The sequence below is a fragment of the Vombatus ursinus genome, unplaced genomic scaffold, assembly GCF_900497805.2.
Source record: "Vombatus ursinus unplaced genomic scaffold, bare-nosed wombat genome assembly UNPS02014872.1, whole genome shotgun sequence".
In the NCBI taxonomy this organism is placed as follows: domain Eukaryota; kingdom Metazoa; phylum Chordata; class Mammalia; order Diprotodontia; family Vombatidae; genus Vombatus; species Vombatus ursinus.
In genome coordinates, this window is record NW_020954650.1 from 7,960,893 (window position 1) to 7,983,482 (window position 22,590).

The 22,590-nt window shown below is 35.4% G+C and overlaps 1 protein-coding gene across 2 annotated transcripts in view; it reads left to right on the forward strand.

Moving 5' to 3' along the window:
* The window catches only part of DHRSX (dehydrogenase/reductase X-linked), a 380,969-nt gene that overhangs the window by 267,828 nt on the left and 90,551 nt on the right, over positions 1-22,590 (forward strand). For both annotated transcript variants that reach the window (XM_027842409.1, XM_027842410.1), the window contains exon 5: positions 2,756-2,963. In XM_027842409.1, the coding sequence (XP_027698210.1) occupies positions 2,756-2,963 (208 nt within the window). The remainder of the gene's footprint in view (positions 1-2,755; positions 2,964-22,590) is intronic.

The following is a 22,590-nucleotide window of genomic DNA, read 5'->3' on the forward strand; positions in this document are numbered from 1 at the left end:
GAGGTTTCTCTTTATCTCTAGGTTTGGTTGTTTTTTTTTTGTTTGTTTGTTTAGTTGATTTTTTGGGGAGTCCTTTCCCAAGTCCCATAGATTACTTCTTTCTCAGTTTCTTTTAGAGGGGGGATTTAGGAACCTCTCTTACTTCCTTTCTGGTATATTCTAGTCTTCTTCTAGGATCATGGGATTTTCAATTTACACCCTACAGATCACTTACTTACTTTACCATTCTCTCATTTTTGCCTTCCCAAAGTCCACTGCTCTAATGTTTAACTCATGAAAGTGGCAGCCAGTAGAACCAAGTCTGAATGGTACAGTTTTTGAACTGAATCAATTGCTCTAATGGGAGATAACAATGCATTCTGCATTCTATAATCCTGTACGTCAACTCTATTACCTAATAGCTATGAGTTTCTCAGTATTCCTTTTTTGACTCTATTTTTTCTGTGTACTCATCATTTTCTTAATAAATTTCTGTTTAATAATCAACCAAAAACATAGACTGATTTGGAGGGAAACCAATTTGAATTAGTGAAAACTCTGAATTTCATATTCTTTGTAGCGAGATTAGCCTTTAATATTTTCAAGTAGAAGCAATTTGGTGAAAGAGAAAGAGCATGAACCTTTGCTCATGCTTTTGTATGACTTTCATATTAGCTAAGAAGACAGGACAGATGTGTGGAAAGATACAGCATAATATAAGATATGAAGAAGTAGATTTTTCTTTTTATGTTTTTCTCCTGTGCCCTTCTTAGTCCTTCACCCCAAAGGAGAGACAGTGAGTTTCCATCAAGCTGTTTAATATGTAATGACCCACCAGATGCCTTAGTCTGGGGATAATATTTCAGGGGGTCTGTGAATTTAGGGGGGGAAACTGCATCTTTATTTTCACTACTATCTAGTTGAAATTTAGCATGTCTTTCAATTATGAATGTGAGCAACAAAATGTTATTCTGATAATAGCATTTAACATTCTGAGAATAACATATTCTGAAAGGTAGTCTATAGTCTTCACCAGACTGCCAGTGTGGTATATATCACACACACACACACACATACACACACACACACACACACACACAATAATAATAATGACCAGCATTTATGTAATATTTTAAGGCTTGCAAAATACAATTAGCTTATATATATTATCCTTACAACCTTGAAATATAAATACTATTATTAACCACATTTTGAGGGTAATAATGAGGACATTGATACTAAGAGAGATAAATTGACTTTCTCAGGGTCACACAGCTAGTGAGTGTCTGGGGTTAGATTTGAACTCAGGTCTTCTAGATTCCAGTTATAGCCCTCTATCCAAGACACCACCTAATAGCCTCATGAGGCCTGTTATAGTACATTAGCACCCTAAAAACCCATTCAGTGAAAGGTGGATTTGGACTTGTTATGCCTTTCTTTTCCCTCAACCCCAGTCATTTTGTGAGTAGGAAGGTAAGAAATGAGAGCAGGCAAAAGGGCTGTGTGGCCTCTTTTTGTCCTGTTCTCCTTCCCTTCTTTCTCTAGAAGATAGCATGAGAGAGTATTAAAAGAAAGAGGGTGTCTATGCCTAGTTGAACTTGACCTTTTTATGTTTCCTATACCTTTCTTTGCTTGATATAGTTTTCCTCCTTAATTACTTAGTGAAAAACACACATACATACACAAAGAACACACACATATAAACATATATATTTTTCCTAAAATTCTACTGCATCTTCTTTGGATTAAGGGTTAGTTTAGCAAAGAAAGAGTTTTATTCCTACCTGGACCTGGGGAACTAGGGAATTTGGATACCTAGAAGCCAGGAAGAAGTGAGAACTGAGGAGCAACCCTCTGAGTCACCATCCCATAAATGTAAATCATGATAAATCTCAAATAATCATGATAATAAAAATAATGTCTAGCATTTTAAGGTTTGTAAAGTGCTATGCCCATTTCATTTGATGAGTAGCTTAGGTAATATGTACTGTAAGAATTAAGAGTACACAGTTATTACTAAGACATTACTGTAGGGGCATATATCACGGGGTAGTGGGAATTCTAATAAGTAAGAGTTGGTCTTTGACCATCAGGGAGGAGAAAGAAGGATAATTTTGGCAAGGGAGCTGCATGAGTAAGTGAGTATGTGTAGTAGAAGGAACTCACATGTTTTTTGTTGTTCATTAGTTTCAGTTATGTCCAATTCTTTGTGACCCCTTTTAGGTTTTCTTGACAAAGATATTGGAATGGTTTGCCATTCCTTTCTTCAGCTCATTTTACAGATGAGGAAACTGAGGTAAACAGGGTTAAATAACTTACCCAGGGTTACACAGCTAGTAAATGTCTGACGCCAGATTTGAACTGAGGAAGATGAGTCTTCCTGACTTCAGGCCCAGCATTCTATCCTCTGCATCACCTCACTGCCCAAAATCACACATTCCATTCTGGAAAATCATTTGGCCAAAACTGGAGAAGATTTGTGTAACTCATAATCACTTTGACAGTGATTGTTTCAGACTCAAATTGTTTTTGTTTTTAACAGAATTAGATAATCATAAATTTTTAGCCAGAAGGGACCTTATGATCACCTAGTTCAACACTTCTTTGGCCCTCAGTTTTCTCATCTAAAAGAAGTGTTGAACTGGGTGCTGAGCTGGGACTGGAATTCAGGTCTCCCAAGTTCCTTCTCTGTTCACCCTCTATTATGGAGCACATCTAGGATTGCTGTCTCATACTTACTTGGATGACTTATTTTTCTATGCTTTTTGCTTCCCAGCTGGAGTTATGATGATTCCTCAGAGAAAGACCGTAGATGGATTTGAAGAACATTTTGGCGTGAACTACTTGGGACACTTCTTATTGACAAATCTCCTCTTGGATATTCTCAAGAAGACAGGCTCTCCTAACCACAATGCAAGAGTTGTAACAGTGTCCTCAGGCACTCATTATGTAGGAGAACTGAACATGGATGATTTACAAAGCAGGTATTGTTTACATACTCTTCTAGCTTAATCAATGGTAGCCAGCATAAGTAGTTGACTATTGAGAATCATCAGTCAATATTTATTGAATATTTTAGGAACTATGAGAATTTTGAAGGAAGTCATAGATATGTATACTTTAGGCAACCTGCATTTTATTGGAGAGTAAAGGAAAAACACTGGTGCATGATGTTTAATTAGGATCATCAAAAACATGTATGCATACTTCACTCTGCTGCATAGAAATGCTGTTTAACTTCAGCCTGAATTTCAGTAATCCTTTTCTTACTTCTGTAGTTGAAGTCCTCTCGGAGTCATCAAGGATCTCCTAACTCCAAATCCGATAGTATTTTCTCAGTCTTTGTATTACTTGACCCCTAAATTTAAGCTTCATGAAGGCAGGGACTTTTCTTTTTTCCCTCTTTTCGTATTTAGAGCATAACACAGTGCAAAGGGAAAGGGACAAAGAAAACATGTGTATATGTGTATTTGTGTATGTGTGGATGGATGTGGATACATGTGTATTCATATGTATATGTATGAAGATACAGACACATACAAAAAAAATCATTTCCCTATTGCAAGTCTACGAACAAACAATTTGCAAATAACCATAGTAATAATAATGTCAAATTATTAACCTTAGGAAAGAAGTTCCAACTCACTAATAATAACAGAAAGGCAAATCAAACCAACCCTGTCATATTACCTCAGGTCCAGAAAACTTTCAGAGCTGAAAAAAAGACATTCAATTTACAGTAAAGCGTTTGTGGGGTAATAGGTACACTAGTGTATAATTGCTGTAGGTATAAATCAGTACAAATATTTTGGAAATAAAATTGGGATTAAGCAAATGGTTACTAAAATGTTCATACCTTTGGGTCAGAAATTACACTACTGGAAGTCACTATATACATCAAAATATCTAAATAGCACTTTTGTGGTAGTGAGTAACTGAAAACAAAATTGTATTTTCATTCACAAATTCCACATGAAGAAACACACTTTTGGGGTCGAGAGAGGAATGTACTGGAAGAAGGAGAGAAGGGAGAAGAATAATGGGGAAAATTATTGCTCGTAAAAAATGTTGTTTATAAGAATCACACCTGAAACAGAAAGACACACACACATAGTTTAAGTAAGGTGCTAGAAGTAGAATCCATTATGCTTCAACTGGAGAAAAAAAAATAAAAAAGCAATCATAATCTCAGACAAAGCAAAATCAAAATTAGACCTAATTAAAAGAGATAATCATGGAAACTACATTTTACTAAAAGGAACCATAGACAGTGACATAATATCAAAAAATTTTACAGGAAGTTTTTCTAACTAATGCCTCTTTTCTCAAATATATGGGGAACTGGGTCAAATTTATAAAAATAAGAATCATTCCTCATTTGATAATGATGAAAGGATATGAATAGGCAGTTTCCAGAAGAAGAAATCAAAGCTATCTATAGTCATATGAAAAAATGCTCTAAATCATTATTGAGTAGAGAAATGCAAATTGAAACAACTCCGAGATAACACCTCATACCTATCAGAAATGACAAATGTTGGAGGGGAAGAGAGAAAATAGTTACACAAATGAATTGTTGATGAAGTTAAGAACTGGTCAAACCATTCTGTAAAACAATTTAGAACTATGCCCAAAGGTGTATAAACTTGTGCATACCCTTTGACTCAGCAATAACAGTAGGTCTCTACCCCAAAAAGATAAAATAAAAAGATAGGGACCTTTATGTACAAAAATACTTATAGCAAGTCTTTTTGTGGTGACACAAGACAGAGAACTGGTGAACTCTGAGTGCAAATTGGAGTATAATTTTCTCACTTCCTTTACTTTTCATGCTTTTTGGTGATATGGCTAATATTCAGATATGTTTTGCATGATTTCACCAGGATAATTGATATCATATTGCTTATCTTCTAAGTGGGTGGGTGATTGGCAAGAGGGAGGAGAGAATTTAGAACTCAATTTTTTAAAAAATGTTAAAAATAAATAAATAATACATTTGAAAACAAGCAGGCTAAAAAGAAACTCCCTTTTACAGTGATTTCTCACTGCCAGTAGAGAGAGGTTGAGTACTTTGCCCAATGTCACAAAACTAGTATGAGTCAGAGGCAAAACTTGTACTGAGATCATCTTGCTAGGTAGGTAAATAAATAAGAAGTGTTTATTAAGATGTGTAAAGTTACACATAAAATAAAAAAGACAACCCTGGCCCTCAATGAGCTTGTATTCTACTAGGAAAAGATAATACATAAAGGGATGCCTGGGGGGGAAGGAGAGATAAAGGATTCCTGGTTGAGGTCATGATAGAAAAGTCCTTAGAGTCAGAATCAGAGCCAGAAGGGGAGTGAAGCATGGCCTGTTTGGATCCATTCCCCAAATGGAGGCTCTGAAGTGAACTGACCAATGGGAGCTGGCATGTTACAAGGATATTGCAGAGTGAAAAGCCCCCAGATGATAAGGGAGGGTCCAGGATGAACAGGCAGTTGAGTCGTGGTTGTTATTGTTTGGTCATTTAAGTAATGTCTGAGTCTTTGTGACCCCATTTGGGGTTTTTCTTGCCAAATATACTGGAGTGGTTTGCCATTTCCTTCTCCAGCTCATTTTGCAGATGAGGAAACTGAGACAAGCAAGATTAAATGACTTGCCCAGGGTCACATAGCAAATAAGTATCTGAGGCCAGATTTGAACCCAGGAAGGTGAGTCTTCCTGACTCTAAACCTAGTGCTCTATCCATTGCACCAACCCAACTGCCTCAATGTCCTTAGAGTCAGAAGCACAACCTGGAGGTGAATGCAACCCTTGGCTTTGAAGCCTACTTTTTAGCTGCCTCCCTGTCTTGGTAAATGACAGGTGCTTAATAATATTTTTTAATTAAATTGAATTGTACTTCAAATTATTGACCACTTTCTCCTTGAAAATTTTAATATTTGGCTTTCTTGATTCTATATTGTCATGGTTCTCCTCTTACCTCTCTCATTACTTTTTCTTTTTTTTTTTTTCCATTCTTGTCCTTGCTTCCTCATCCTCCTGAGACTATTATCTATTATTGTTTATGGTTATCTTTTATTTTGTCTTTATATTATTTTTCTAGTAATGATTTTATCTCTTCCCACAGCCTTAACTATGCAAAATCTCCAAAATCCATAGCTCTAATCTTTGTTTCTTTTGAGTTCTAGGCCCTTATCTCTATCTTCCTGTCTTCCTGGTACATCAAAAATTATCTCCATCCTCAAACTGCTTCCCATCCTATATTCTCTTTCTTTGATGAAGGCTTCATTGTCCAAACAATCATCTAGATTCAAAACCACATCAGAGTTTACCTGGGGGGAGAATTCCCAAAGTCTCTAGAGAAAAGGGCATTATTGAGGTGCTGACTCCTCCACATGTTACATTCTTTCCTAGACCATTCTTTCTTTTCAAGGCCTTGAAAAGAGTTTGGAATCACTTGTTTTCCTCTTCTAAAACTAGAAACTAGAGGACCAAGGTTTCTCTTCTCTCCCAAATTCTGCTTCTCACACAGGCACAGAGCATTGAGTGATTGGTCTCTACCATATGCAATATTCCACAACCATAGTCCCTCACATCTCCAAAGTCTTACCCTTTAAGATTACCTTAGAAGGCCAAGGTTGGTTTTTGCCTTTGTTTGTACCACCAACTCTTAGTGCCTCCTAAGTACATACTGCTTAATAAATGTTAGTCGATTGATTTCTCATTAAAAAAATATAGCATCATTTTCAGGTCTTCCTTCTTCCTCCCTACTAAATCAATTAGTCATTAAGTCTTATCAATTCTACCTTCACAGTTCTATAGAATTCAGTGTGTCATTTCCATCCTACTGGCATCATTCTAGCTTAAGCCCACATTAGCTAGAATATTGCATTTAACCTATAACTCACCCTGACTTAAGTCAGTTTTTCCTCCATTTCCATCTTCCCATTCAATTCCAGAGGGAAAATTCAGTTCAGTAAGTATATATTTAGCATCTAATAGGCACAGAGCAAAGCATGGTATCAGAATAATCTTTCAAAAGCAAAGCTCCCATCATTTCGTCCCTCCCCTCATGAAGTTTCAGTTCTTCCCTAATACCTTCTGAATAAATTCTAAACTCCTTATCCTGGCATTCTAGGCCATTTGTGCTTTGTCTTCAGCTTTCCCTTCCAAGCTCATCTTCTGTTACTCCCTCCTTCAACTTCATTCAGCTTATATTTCAGACAAAGTTGACTGGTTGATGTTCCCCTAATATGCCTTATGCGTCTTTGTAGCTCCCTAGAGGGAAGTAATCTTTCTCCTTTATACTCTCATAAAACTTTGTTCTTTATAAATTCTATATACTATATTATTTTTTTCTGTTATTTCTTATCATACATATTATGGTGAAGGCACTTTGAGGAGTTGGACCTAAACTTATTTATTCTTGTATTCCCTACATTGCCTACTAATAGGACCTTACATTATAGGGCATTCAGTTCAACAACAACAACAGCAAAAAAAAAAAAATTTAAAGCACCTGATATATATACTAGGCACTATTCTGGATTCTGGGGATACAAAGACAAAAATTAATTAATCAGTAAACACCTACTATATGTCAGACACTTTGTTAAGTGCTGGGGCAAAAAAAAGAAAAGAGGCAAAAGATAGCCTCTGCCCTCAAGGAGCTTACAATCTAATGGAGGAGACAATGTGCAAATAAATATATACAAAGTAAATTATATCAATCAGTCAGAATTTATTAAATGCCTACTATGTGCCAGGCACTGTACTAAACACTGGTGATACAAAAAGAGGCAAAAGACACTGTCTTCCCTCAAGGAAGTGCAAAACATATACAAAGTAATGAAAAATAATTTGAAAAGGGAGGAAGTGCTAATAATAATTATTGAGTTAAATTGAACAGATCATTAATTCCTATTGTAAGATACTCATTCACTTAAAGATTCAGAGAATGTTTTACATTTTTGTGTATGATTTGTGTTTTTGTCTACAATTATTTTGACTTCTTGAATTGTCTTAGTATGTCTTTAACAGGAAGTGAGAATATATCAGAGTTAAAATATAATGAAACTTTGGATCACATTTATTCAAATTGTCTTTCTTCTTCATAGCATCATGATAAAGTAGGTTACAAATAGTTTTGAGAGGAAGGCAATATGCTGTAATGGAAAATGTTCTTGAACTTTGGAGTCAGAGGATGACCTGGGTTCAGATCCCAGCTCTGTCAGGCAACACTTGCCCAAGACACTGGCCCTCTGATTCCTCGTGTGAAATAAGGGTTTGGACACACTGATCTTCCAACTTTTACATTCTATTGTGATCTCCTTCAAGAAAATAAAGGGGGGTGGCAGCTAGGTGGTGCAGTGGATAGCACACCAGCCCTGGACTCAGGAGGACCTGAGTTCAAATCTGGCCTCAGACACGTAACACTCACTAGCTGTGTGAACCTGGACAAGTCACTTAACCCCATTGCCTAGAAAAAAAATTTTAAAAAAGAAAAGAAAGGGGGTAAGCCTTGGATCTGTAGATCAGCATTATCCCCAAACAACTTACGGAGCCCTAGAACTTTGTCATAGAAGAAACACACTTCTGCTAGGGAAGTCTATGGCAGAACTTGAAGCATTAGCAAGAATGACTTGGTGCCAACTGTGCATAGAGGAAACCCAGTGCGTGTTGTTAAAGAGCCCCAGCTGGATCTTGATTGCTTGGAGAAAGATTCAGAATAGAGATGATTGCTCAGGTAGGCAAATCCCAGGCCTGACCCATTTCTGTAGTTAATCACCAATGATTTGAACTTCTCCCAGCAGCTAATCAGAAGCTGACGCACAGGGAGTCTCAGTGACAGGTGTCTCACATAGTTTGTACAACTAAGAAAATGGGAAATTATACTTTGCATCACTTTAAGTTCTCTAGTGTTTTCAAGGATACAATCAGCAGAAAAGCCTAGAGCTTTACAGGGTCTGAAAAGCTTCAGTCACCTCTCTTAAGGACCAGGAGAAGTACTTAGTAGAATGTCTCTGTTGTTTTATACGGTGCTTGAGAAAGTGGCCTGTGCAGAAACAAGTTTAATAAATACTTTTAGTGAGGCTAATTCTTTAAGACTTAACATTGTACATACCTAAATTAAGGGGAAGTAGGAAAAGACATCCTGAAGCTGCCCCCATGTCCAGAAAAAGTTAAGGATTAAAACTTCCTTGACAAAGTAAGTAACACATGCCTCAGTAGATAGCCTTCTAGCATCTTTTCAAATTCACTCAATAACCAATTAACAAATATTTTTTAGGAACCTACTATGTGCCAGGTACTAATCACAAGCAATAATACATTACATTAATATGGCATTCTATAATTTACAGAGGACTTTCCTCATCACATGTGTGGTAGGCAATACTAACATGTGTAATCTCCCCTTTTTTCAGGTGAGAAAACAGTATCCTGATAATGAGTAAATGTTCAATTTAGCATTTATTAAGAAACTACTCTCTGCAATGCTTTCTCTGTGTTAATCAATTCCTACTTATCTTATATATGGCTTGTTTTGTGTATGTTTGTTTACATGTTGTCTTCCCCATTAGATTGTAAACATTGAGGATAGGGACTGTCTATGCCTCTTTTTGTATCCCCAATGCTTAACACAATTCCTGGCACATTGTAAGAACTTAATAAATGTTTTTGATTGATTGTGCCAGGTGAGATAGAAAAATTAGATAAGACATATCTCTTGCCATAGCTTATAGCCTAATAGGAAGATAGAATCTATGTACAAATAATTAGTAAATGTCAGAGGCAAAACCCAAAGCTAAACTGTCATCTCACAATATGTCTAATGTTTTTTTTTCCTTCATCCCTTATACTAGGTATGTCCTATTTAGATTGAGATTCAATCAATTTAGTTTTGACGTGACTCCTGAAAGGGCATTTTTTAAATAACAAGATAGCTTTAGCTTGCTAAATAGTATCTGGAAGAGGTTGACTAGTTAATTTATAGTTGATTCTAGAGTCCTTATTCATCTGCTTATATGTGGGATAACGCACAGCACAGATAAACTCTTAGCACACATTCATGTGTTTATATATACCTGTTCTTGAGTCATTCCCCTGGGTTTCCATATATGTCACCAACTGGCTTGTTCTGACCCTCATCTTCACCTTGTCACTGTAGGTCAGCCATTCTCAAACTTTTTATTCTCAGCCTCCCTTTACACTCTTAAAAATTATTGAAGACCAGTCCCAAAGAATTGTTATTTATGTAAGTTATATCCTTTGTTGTGCTAGTAAATGTTTAACAACTGATTCCACTCTTCAAAAATGTACTTACAACATACTTTTAAGTTTTATCTGCATTTTGACAGTTTTTCCATCACTTTCTTAAGTCTAGACAGTCAACAGAAACATTAAGTTAAGCCCTGATAGGTAGCATTTGCAGATTTCTGGAGTGTAGATCCTCACACTAGAAATTAGCTCTTAAGAGCTGGTTCAAGGTAACTCCAGTATATTCCTTTATCTATCAGTGTTTACCATGTTGGAAATTAAAATGTCTTAGTGTTATTATGAAAGTAATTATTAGGACAAAAAACATCAGTAAAAACTTAAAAGTTTTGATCACATTGACTCCCTGGACCTCTCCAGGGGTCCTTAGACCACACTTTGAGAACAATTGTTCTAGGCAAAGTGATCCTGATAGGGGTTACAGGATGACCATGCTTGCCTGCTGGAAGGAGGGGATAAGACATGGCTGTCACTGGGGGAAATTACACTGGCCAGATTATTTCTTGATATCCAACACTCCATTTCTGTACTCCTGCTTCTTTCATGAAACTCTATCATCTCTTTTTCTGGCCTGGGAGCTCATTGTCCTGTTGTTTTTCTCTATCTAACATCTGTAGCCACCACCTTGACCTGCCTTGCTCTATTCTAAAGTGTTTCAAAATTAGTTCTCAATCCTTCTATTCTTCTGCTCTCCAACCAAACATCCCACTCCTTCAGGGCACTCATCTAAAAAAGCTATCTGATTTAGTTGCTATCTGTTCTAAGGTGTTAATTATGGGTAGGTCCATCAACTGTCCGGCAACATTTGCTGGTTAACCTATAAAAATTAGTCTCTGGTGGAATTTTAGGAAATAACAGGGACTCCCTTTTGTTATAAAGGACCTGAATTCAATCTGAGGGACTTCTGCCAGGCTCAGAAGGCTTCAACCACAAAATGTTGTTGTTGTTGTTTGCCCTTCCTTCTCAAAGGGAACCATCGGGGAGGGAGGGGTGATACCTTGACTTGAAAGTGAATTAGATTTAAATGAGACAGGGCTGTGCAAAGTCATCAGCTTCCCTCTGTCCTTCAGAGTCCAGTGGCACGACATAGGTCAAGATGACTGACAATGGTCCTGAATGCCACCATACAGTAAAAGATCCTGTCTAAGTCCCTCCATAGTCAAAAACTTCTCCCTCCATTTCCAGTGATTCCTTTCCTTTCATACTCTCACAAGGACCTTGTTCAATACTTGTCATTCAATCAGTCGATCAATAAACATTTATAAATGTCTACTGTTAAGGGTCTATCTATTATGTGCCATATGCTGGGCATGTACTGGGTAGTCTTCACAATACTGTCCTGCATGGGGCTCTGGCTAATAGGGGAGGGTGGATAGAAATCAGAAGGATTTAGTCCTCCCTGTTGGTACTTCTATGTTGGATGGCCACTTGTTTGCTCCCTTCCTCTGTTGCCTCTCTGTCATCTTCTTTTTCTGCCTTATTTTTTGTTCCTTTTGTTCCTCAAGCTTCCACTTTCTTCTGTCATGTAAACATGAATGAAAAAGATTATTGTATCTCTTCTTTCTGAATACAGTTCACAACACAAGATTAAATGCCATGTAATCTATCACTAGACAGCAGTAATTTTCTTTATTTCACAAAAATGATTATACTCCCTTTATTTTACTATTTATCATTTTGACTGACCTCTATTTTTCAGAGATTTAGTCATTTAACTTTGGAGTACGTGCTCTCTGTCTTACTGTCATTTGTTTCATTCACATTTCACTTACAGTAATTTTGTAAAATCTAGGTTTTGAAATCATAAAAGCGTAAAGTTAGAAGCCATCAAGCCTCTAAAATATTGTGACTATACCACTCACTTAAAAATAAATTTGTTTTTAATGATGAAATATTGTAAAACATTAGTTTATAATGTGCAAAACTTTTTAAGGAATAACTTACTGTATTCAAAATAGCTTAACAGCTACACTTCATGCACTGAATATCAACAGCAGTTCACCAGGAAAAAAAAAAAAGCAAGCTTTTCTAATTCAATGAAACAATTGACAGAGTTGTGGTTATTTTTCCCCCTTTGCAGTTATTAGTACACTATATCTTAGCATAGAAATGGAAAATCTATCATGATATGGAAGAATGTGACAAAAGAGATTATATAGAGGGATGAAAGAAGCCAGGAATGAACTGATGTTTGTAATGTAAATGAATAATTTGTGAGTTTTCCTCAAGTGAAGCAAGTGAGGGTGTGTGTGTGTGTGTGTGTGTGTGTGTGTGTGTGAGAGAGAGAGAGAGAGAGAGAGAGAGAGAGAGAGAGAGAGAGGAGAGGTGGCAATTAGGGAAGACAGGTGAGTAAGCTTATTAGGCATCTGCAGCCATCTCTACTATAGCAATAAATATCGAAGGTATATGTTTGAAGAGGCCAGATACCAAGGGAAATCAAGCTTCATTGATATAACACATTGTGTGCCTTCAAAAAGGAGGACAGCAACACAGAATTTTATGACCTCTATACAAACTCTCTTATAAATGGTTGATTATGACATTTGTATCTGGAATTTGTGGCTTAGTAAGTGTAACAGTAGACTGGGATCAAGAAGACCAGAGTTTGAATTTTGGCTCAGACACTAGCTTACCAGCTCTTTGAAACTTTGGTTTACTTATCTATAAATTGAGAAGTTTGGACTCTGATATCTCTTCTAGCTCTAAATTTATTATTTCAGCTGATGCGTGATAGAGCAGGATAAAGCAAGTAGCATTTTGGATAGTTTTATTTGAAGATTAAATGTTGCAAAGCCAAAGCCTTCTTGGAAAAAGTACTAGCCAATAAAAAATTATTTGAGACCTATCAAATCCAGTAGTCATAGTGTCCTATAAAGGATAATGTATGAACAGTTTCCTCTATATATTGTCAGCATGCTATTGAATGAGGGTTTGTCCCTCATATCCTGGCTAGTTTGTCTTTTAACTGTAGCTGAAAAAAGATGCTTAAATGAAATTGTAAGGTTTATTTCCCTTCTTGGTGACTTTGCAACTGTTATAACTACATTTTAAATGTCACCTATTATTATTTAATGTTAACATTAGCCATAAAAGACCTGGTCAAAATGAAATCCCTGAATCACAGATTTAAAACAAAAAGAAACTTCAGAAGTTATCTACCTCCCAACCCCTTCATTTTACAAATGAGAGAACTGAAGCCCAAAGAAGTTAAGTTGTTCTTCAAAGATGCCAGTTTGGTGACATTGTGTTTCAATTTTGTTTATTTTTCTAACATGTAACATTAGCCAGAATAATATTAACATTGACCAGAATTTGGACTATGGTTGTAACATAAACATAGGCATCTAAACCATGCATATCTGATTGATATCTATCACTCACATCATCTCTAATTACAGCCAGTACTTTAGACTCTTTTTTTTTCTACAGACAAGATAAACTGGATATGGTAATATATTGAGTGCCTATTATTCCATATACTACAATTATATTAACGGGTGTTTCATTTCCTTACTTCAGATATTTTCGAACAAAGGATTCCTCATTAGCCTATTCAAAAAATATTTGCTTCACATAAATATGGCCTACTCTCAATATAAATATAATATTAATGAGTTATCATTATACTTATACATGATGCTAACCTACCAAAAGACCTATTTTAGCCCACTGAGATTACTCTTCATACCTTTTAAATTTCATTTTTCTAGGTATTATTTTAATTAATTACTTCTTCCATTTATCACATAGCTCTTGTTCTCTAGGCTGACCATTGTTCTAGATGGTGCAAGTGAATGCAGAGAAGAATAACACATGATCCCTGTATTTCTAGAGCTTATCTAGAAAGGGTTGATAAGATAGGTACACATAATTCTAAACAAGGCAAGGTTTCAATGATGTTCTTAAAATACAGATATAAAAGAAAGGCTATTTAAATGCTCCATAAGGTCTCTAAAATTTTAATACAATGTTTAACTCTGGATACCACAATTTAGGAAGAATTTTGAGAAGTTAGGGAACATACAGAGGAGGTCAGCCTATGTAATAAAAGTCCTCAAGTTCATGTCATATGAGGATCATTTAAGAATGTTTAACCTGGAGAAGGCAAGATTTAGGGAGAATGTATTTGAAAGGCTGTTCATAGAAAGGAATTTGAGTTCTGCTGAGCCTCAGAGGGCACTAGGAGAAATCAGTAAAAGTGATAACTCTAAGAGTTGATATAGAGAAAGGTTACCAAAACATTAGAGTTATCCAAAAGGATGTGATTATAGGATAGATTTTCCCTCACCTGAAGAGGTCTTCAAGCAAAGGCCATATGACCACTTCCTGAGTATCCTAGAGAAAGGATGCCTGTTAATTAACAATCAACAAGCATTTATTAAGAATTTATTCTGTGCTGTGCATTGTAGTAGGCACTGGAGATACAGATGCAAAATTGAGAGTTCTTGTTCTCAAGAAAACTTATATTCTTCTAGGGTGATAGACTATGTTCACAGAAAAATACATACAGGATTTCTGCAAATTAAATACACCGTAATTGGGTGGGGAGTTGGGAGGTTATAACAAGTAAGGGCATCAGCAAAGGCCTCTTGAAGGAGGTCGAACTTGAGATGATCCTTAAAGATAGCTAGCATTCCAAGAGGGAGGTGGAAAGGGAGAACATTCTGGGCATCAGGGCATAGCCTGGGCAAAGAGGTAGGAGATGGAATGATGAATTTGAAAAACACGAAGTCGGTTAATTTGACTTTTGGGGTAGAAATTAGATGAGATAGCCTCTGAGTCACCTTCTAAATCTGAATGCTTGTAATTTCAGAATATTAAAAAAAATGATAAGCGTGATGATCTTAGGGAAAAAATTGGATAAACTTGCATGAAATAATGAAAAGTGAAATGAGCAGAACCAAGAGAATGTTGTATACAGTAACAGCAATATTGTTCTAAGAACAACTTTGAGCTAAAAAGTAATTTTGACTATTATAAATACCCAAATTAACTACAATGGACATATGAAGGAAGATACTATCTGCATCCAAAGAAAGACTGATAAATAGAAGTATATATAGAATGATTTTACATATTTGTATGTGCGTATGCACACACATATTTGTGTCTAATGGTAACCGTCTCTAGGGGGAGGGGAGAGAAGAAAAAAAGAAATTTACATGCTAACTTTATTATATATTTAAAAGGAATAGTAAGTTGTACATAATAGATTTGCAGTTTCATGTGCAATCTTTATTATACTGTTAGAAAAAATAATAAAAGTATTAAATAAAAAATAGGAAAATAAGGAAAAGTAAATTAAAATCATTTTAATTCTTTATCATCTAGCTAGAGCAATACTGATTAAAGACCACCCTCTTTTAATTTTTTAATGTCACTATTAATATTGATCATCAAGAATAAAACTTGGCATCCATACTGGCGAATCCTAAATAAACTGCTGTTTAATGCTCATTTAGAGTTGTATTAATGCTCTTTTTAGCCACCTGTGTCCTTAACACAGTACCTGAGTACTGAGTAGGACATGCTTAATAAATGTTTATTGACTGATTGATTGATAGGGTATCACTTAGAGAAGGAATAAGCAAAAATGTCTTAGTCATACACCTGGAGAAGAGGTCAAGGTTGAATATGAAGAAGCCCCTGATGGCAGCAACTCAAGATTCATTTCTTCTATCAAAATACATTGGTCACCAAGGGAGTCACACAAGAGAGGCTAGAAAAAGCCATTAGCTTCAGCATTGGACATGGTTAAATGAAAGAGCTGGAAGGTGATGTTGAAAGTGATTGCTGTGCCACATGTGGCAGTAAAATCACACTTTACTTGTTCATCAGTCACACTTCTAGTATCTTCAACCTTATGAAAAAAAATCACAAACATTCATCACAGTAACATTCACACCATGTAAGCCCGATGGCAATAATAATACTAACCTGTTTTTATATACCCCTTTACAATTTACAAACTTCCTTCCTCTTAACACTCTCTTCAGATAGAAAGTACAAGTAGTACTTTTTTTCCCATTTTGAAAATGAGAAAAATAAGGTACAGAGAGATTAAGTAATTTGCTTAAAGGGAGATGAGTAGTAATTGTTAGAGATAAATAAGTAAGAGGCTCTGGAATTATTGTTCCAACTCTCACTCACCCTGGCAAGTCAGGTCCCCAGAGCATAGCTACTATGTCACCTTGGGGTTCTAGAGGTAGTGCTGAGGGGCTGGAGGTTGTCGTTCTAATTTTATAGCCTATGAACCCTAACCAGTGCTGATTATCACTGATATCAGTTATTTCACCAAGCAATCAGCTTTTAGAAATGAGAATTTACTGCAGTAAAACATACCCTACTACCCCCCAAGTAAAGCACATTTACACAATCTCCCATCAGTATATACATAGTCTAGGGGAAAGAGGGCTGAGACTTAAAGATCACATGTAGCAAAGGAATAACTTAGAGATCTTAGTTGCTAGAAGTCCTTTTCTCCCCTTTGTAGGGTGTTCCTGGAGTTCTTTATTGCTATGCTTGAGATTTCATGATGTGATCTTTGTAGAGCTTTGAATCTGCTTTTCCTCGTCATCTCTAGTCTATTCTTAGCTCCTAGCAGTAGGAAGTTCAAGGACACAGATTCCTTGTTAGTGATGTTAACATCAAATAGAACAACTTTAAAAAAAAATTAAAAGACTTGATGACAAACCTGGTGCTCTTTTCCCTCATACTGTATGACACTGCCTTTCCCACAAAGATGTCACTTGAAAAATAGCAACCAAAGTTAAGTGTAAGACTGAGACCTAAAGTTACAAGTGAACACGTAGTTAAGGAGTGGCTGGAGTTCAGTTTAGTCCTCTCAATGAATATTTGTTTATTTCTTCCTTTGAGAGAAAGAGAGTAAGTGCATGTACCTTTACATAACTTTCAAAATTTGTGCTTTTGTTGTATCTATTAAACTTATTCCTTAATGGTCTGTTCTAAAACAGTTTTATTTAAGCAGCAAAAATCCTGTGTCTCTGTAAGCTATAGCAGCTATATGATTTTAGTTTGTTATTTGTTTAAGCCCTTCTCTATAGAAGCCACTTTACAAGTGTTTGTTATTTCATTTTTTAAAGTACACAGTCAAATGATGACAAGTCTTAAGACATCTTAGACATCCCTAGAACATGCTGCTTTGTTAATGTAACAGGGTTTGTTCCTGGCTTTCACCTGGTGTAAACATTCAAAACAATTAACTTTAATTGCAGGGATTGACTTACTGGCTTGGAAAATTAGAGTTCTTGTAAAGACATAAATCACAATATTGTAAATTGTCCCAAAATACAAGTGGGTTGTTACACATGAGGAGACTTGTTTACTCAAATTTAAATATGTCCTTGATAAAAATAAGTTCCAGCATGATGGAAGAAGTAAATGGAAACTTGAGTAGAGAGCACTGGATTTGGAGTCAGGAAGGACTGGGTTCAAATCTCACTTAAGATAGGTACTGCAACATGAAATGGGTGAATCATTTAACGTTTCTGTGGCTCAGTTTCCTTGTCTGTAAAATTGGAAGTGGGGGTCTTTAAGATATTAATTTTATAATCTGATTATAATCTTACAAATATTAATCTGACAGCTCTAAATCTGTGATGCTGTGGCTTATGTGACTATTATCTAAAAACCTATATTTTGCTGATGCAACCACCCAACCAAAAAATCAATAGATTAATTAAGAAACACCCAAGTGGATTTGTGACATCATCAATATGGATATTTTTTCTAAAGATGCAGGTTGTATCCTTGCTTCCCCATTCTTTATGACTTTTGTCTATGTTACCCTACAAATTCAACACCAAAGACCTTCTGTAATCTCTCTTAACATTGCAAAGTCACCAGGGGAGCATGTGGGATGTCTTTTGGCTATCTATTGCTCTTGCCATATGAGAAGCCTATCTCCTTTTTTTTTAATCACATTTCTTTGATGATATCATTTATACCACTTCTTCATAATTCTTTGTTTTTAATATATTATAGCCTGCACATATCCACCATTGCTGTTACAGTGTTTCTCAATCTCACTTCTTTAGAAACAATAGTTTCTATGATTCATAGCCATACCACAGCACCTAAAAATAGTATTTTCTTTGTTTCAGGTTGAAGTTTGAGGTCTTCAAATGAACTTTGTTCATTTATAGTGACTATCCAAACACACACACTCTCACACACTGATGAACCAGCACTAGAGATTGTCTTTTCAGTATCACAATACTCTAGATTATAGGCATTCTTGATTCACTTTGGTTTTCCTCTGTAAAACCACAATTATTTGAGGTATTATGGATCTCCTTTGGTAGGCTCAACAGTGTTTTTGGGATTGATGTGATCAGCACAGTGTAATCCACCAATACGGGCAGCTGGCAGAACTCACCATATCATCCTCAACTTAGACTTTGTATAGCAATGGGGTCAACACATTTGATGAACTAAACTTTCCTTGTTTTATGCTTCAGTTCACATTAATAATCAGAGGATTGTCTAATAAGGATATGTTATTTTGTTACATCTTTCAAGGAATCTTATGATATTTTGATGTGTGGTCAGAATATAGATACCTTGTGAGAGCAGAACCTTTAAGATGGTGGTGTGCTGTACTGAATCAAATTTTTATAGTCTATAGTCGGTAATTGGCATAGTTAGATCCTGTATTCTTTTCATAATACGTTATGGCAAAAATAGTAGTCTGCTATGGAATGGAATGTTCGACAGCCGGCCTTATTCATTTCTAAACTCAAATCAACAATGCCCTTAAAGCAGGAATCATGTAAATTATTCTCATAAAACTTTTTTTATGTATGGGAAAGAAGGCATGTGGGTTTAAAGTGATTTTCTTAGTTATGCTTTTTATGATAATAATGTCTGAGTTTTTTGCCAAATCTTTATTATCTTATTTCTTGTTGATACCTTCAAAAATTGCCTCCAGCATAGAATTCTTCTATGTATAGGTCTAGAAGCTAGTCCAAATGTTTTTCCCACTTTTATTTTCTACAGTGCCATTTTGTTATCTTTAAGAAACACATCTTAAACTTTGTCCGTGTCTAAATATGATAGTTCCATTGTCCTTAGTGGTGAAAATAATTGGTTATAAAAACCTTTACAAATATTTTCCATCTTTTGTTTGTTGTCCTTCCAGTTTCATCTTTAAAAATCTTCAAAATAGCATGCTTAGTTGGCTTTCTCATCAAGCTTTTATTAAATTAGATTGTTCCTTCACTATTTATCATTACTTTATGATATTGCTGAGAATCTTGCATCATTGATCTTCATAAGATTTTTACAACCAGATTTATTTTCTATACTGTCATTAACCTTGGTTACTGTATCTTTCCATGTGGCAAGTAGTTTGAGAGCTTACTAACTACAGTTGTTACGCTCATATTGGTCTACTCATTATAGAAAATGGATTTATATCAGCTAAGTTTTTATATGAAAAAATTGTAATCATTGTTAATCTCCTGTCCTCTATTCAATTCCTATTTTTTGTATCAGCAACTTATTAAATAGGTAAGATTCAAGTTGTACTAATTGCATATGACATATTTTTCTCATTTTTATTCTTTTAATGTTGTATTAATTTTGGCCTCTTTTAACAAGTTAGTGATCTGGCTGTACATAGACCACTGATTTAGGAGCTATGGATACAAAGAAATGTAGAAGTGAGGTCCCCACTATAAAGAAGCTCATATTCTGATTGGGGAGATGACTATATATATGACCATGCATATAACTATATATAGAAATACATATATAAATAACTGTACACACAAGATATACAGACAACGTAAAATAGGAGATAATCCCAGAGGGAAGATATTAGCAGTGAGAGAACAACAAGCAAACTATGAGTGAAATACTGATGATATAGACAGGAAATGTGTAATAAGACTGGAAGAATAGGGAGGGGCCCTAGTTATAAATAATTTTCAGTACCAAGCAGAGGAGTTTATATTTGATCCTGCAAGTCATAGGCAGCCACTGGGTTTCACTGAGTAGAGGTGACATGGTCAGACCTGTACTTTAGGAAAATCACCTACATTACTGTGAAATGGAGAACTTCCAAAGAGTCCTATTCATTTGTCTCTTTGGAGGAAATTTTGAATTCTCAAAGGCTAGCTATGCCAGTGAAGAATAAGCTTTGGAAAATTTTCCCATGATGATAATTTCTTTGGCTTTATCAATACATGAAACAGATGAAGAATACAAAATAGCCTTTAAGCATATGTGGCCCCTTCTGATTTTACAGTGACTGTGGCAGTGGCAAGAAAGATTGTGATAAGAATCACAATGTTTTTAGAATATCAGTACACTTCATTTTGACTATTGCTCCTTATTTTTTCTTTTTTTCTATTAATAGTATTTTATTTTTTCTAATTATGTAAAGATAGTTTTCAACATTCATTTTTGTAAAATTGAATTCCAAATTTTTCTCCCTCCACCCTTTTCTCCCCCCCTCCACAAGACAGCAAGCAATCTGATATAGGTTATACATGTACAATCATGTTAAACATATTTCCACAATAGTCATGTTGTGAAAGAAAGATCAGAATAAAAGGGGAAAATCATGAGAAAGAAAAAAACAAAAACCAAAGAAAAGTGAAAATAGTATGCTTCCATCTGCATTCAGACTCCATAGTTCTTTCTCTGAATGTGGTTAGCATTTTCCATCATGAATCTTTTGGAATTGTCTTGGATCATTCTTTTGCTGAGAAGAGCTAAGTCTATTATAGTTAATCATCACACAATGTTGCTGTTACCATGTACAGTGTTCTCCTGGTTCTATCACTTCATTCAGCATCAGTCCATGTAAGTCTTACCAGGTTTCTTTCAGAAATCTGCCTGCTCATCATTTCTTATAGCACAATAGTATTCCATTACATTCATGTACCACAGCTTGTTTAGCCATTTCCCAGTTGATGAGTATCCCCTCAGTTTCCAATTCTTGGCCACCATGAAAATAGCTGCTATAAATATTTTTGTACATGTGGGTCCTTTTCCCATTTTTATGATCTCTTTGGGATACAGACCTAGAAATGGTATTGCTGGATCAAAGGATATGCGCAGTTTGGTTGCTCTTTGGGCATAGTGCCAAGTTGCTCTCCCCAGAATGGTTGGATCAGTTCACAACTCCACCAACAGTGCATTAGTGTTCCAATTTTCCACATCTTCTCCAACATTTATCATTTTCCTTTTCTGTCATGTTAACCAATCTGATATGGGTGAGGTGGTACCTCAGAATTCTTTTAATTTGCATTTCTCTAATCAATAGTGAGTTAAGGCATTTTTTCACATGACTATAGATAGCTTTAATTTCTTCCTCTGCAAACTGCCTTTTCATATCCTTTGACCATTTATCATTTGGGGAATGGCTTGTATTCTTATAAATTTGACTCAGTTCTCTATATATTTCAGAAATGAGGCCTTTATCAGAAACACTGGCTGTAAAAATTGTTTCACTTTCTACTTTCATTCTAATCTTGATTGCATTGGTTTTCTTTGTGCAAAACATTTTAATTTAATGTAATCAAAATTATCCGTTTTTTATTTCATAATGTTCTCTATCTCTTGTTTCGTCATTAATTCTTTCTTTCTCCATAAATCTGACAAGTAAACTATTCCTTGCTCTCCTAATTTGCTTATGGTATCTTCTCTTATGTCTAAATAATGTACCTGTTTCAACCTTATCTTGGTGTAGGGTATGCAGTGTTCATCTGTAGTTAGTTTCTGCATATATATATTTATGTATGTGTGTGTGTGTGTGTGTGTGTTTTCCTCTTTTCCCAGCACTTTTTATCAAATAATGAGTTCTTATCCCAGAAGCTGGAGTCTCTGAATTTATCAAAAAGTAGATTATAGTCATTTATTACTGTGTCTTGTGTACCCAACCTATTCCACTGACCCAACACTATTTCTTAGCCAAAACCAAATAGTTTTGATGATTGTCTCTTTATAATGTAGTTTTTGATGTGGTACGGCCAGGCCACTTTCCTTTGCCTTTCTTTTTCCCCATTAATTCTCTTGCTATTCTTGACCTTTTTCTTATTCTTCCAGATGAATTTTGTTATTATTTTTATAGCTCTATAAAATAATTTTGGTAGTTTGATTGGTATGGCACTGAATAAGTAAATTAATTTAGGTAGAAATGTCATTTTTAATCACTTGCCCTACCCTTGAGCAATTAATATTTTTCGTAATTGTTTAGATCTGATTTTATTTGTGTGACAAGTGGTTTGTAATTGTGTTCATATAGTTTCTGGATTTGTTTTGGCAGGTAGACTCTCAAATATTTTATATTGTATACAGTTATTTTAGGTTGAATTTCTCTAT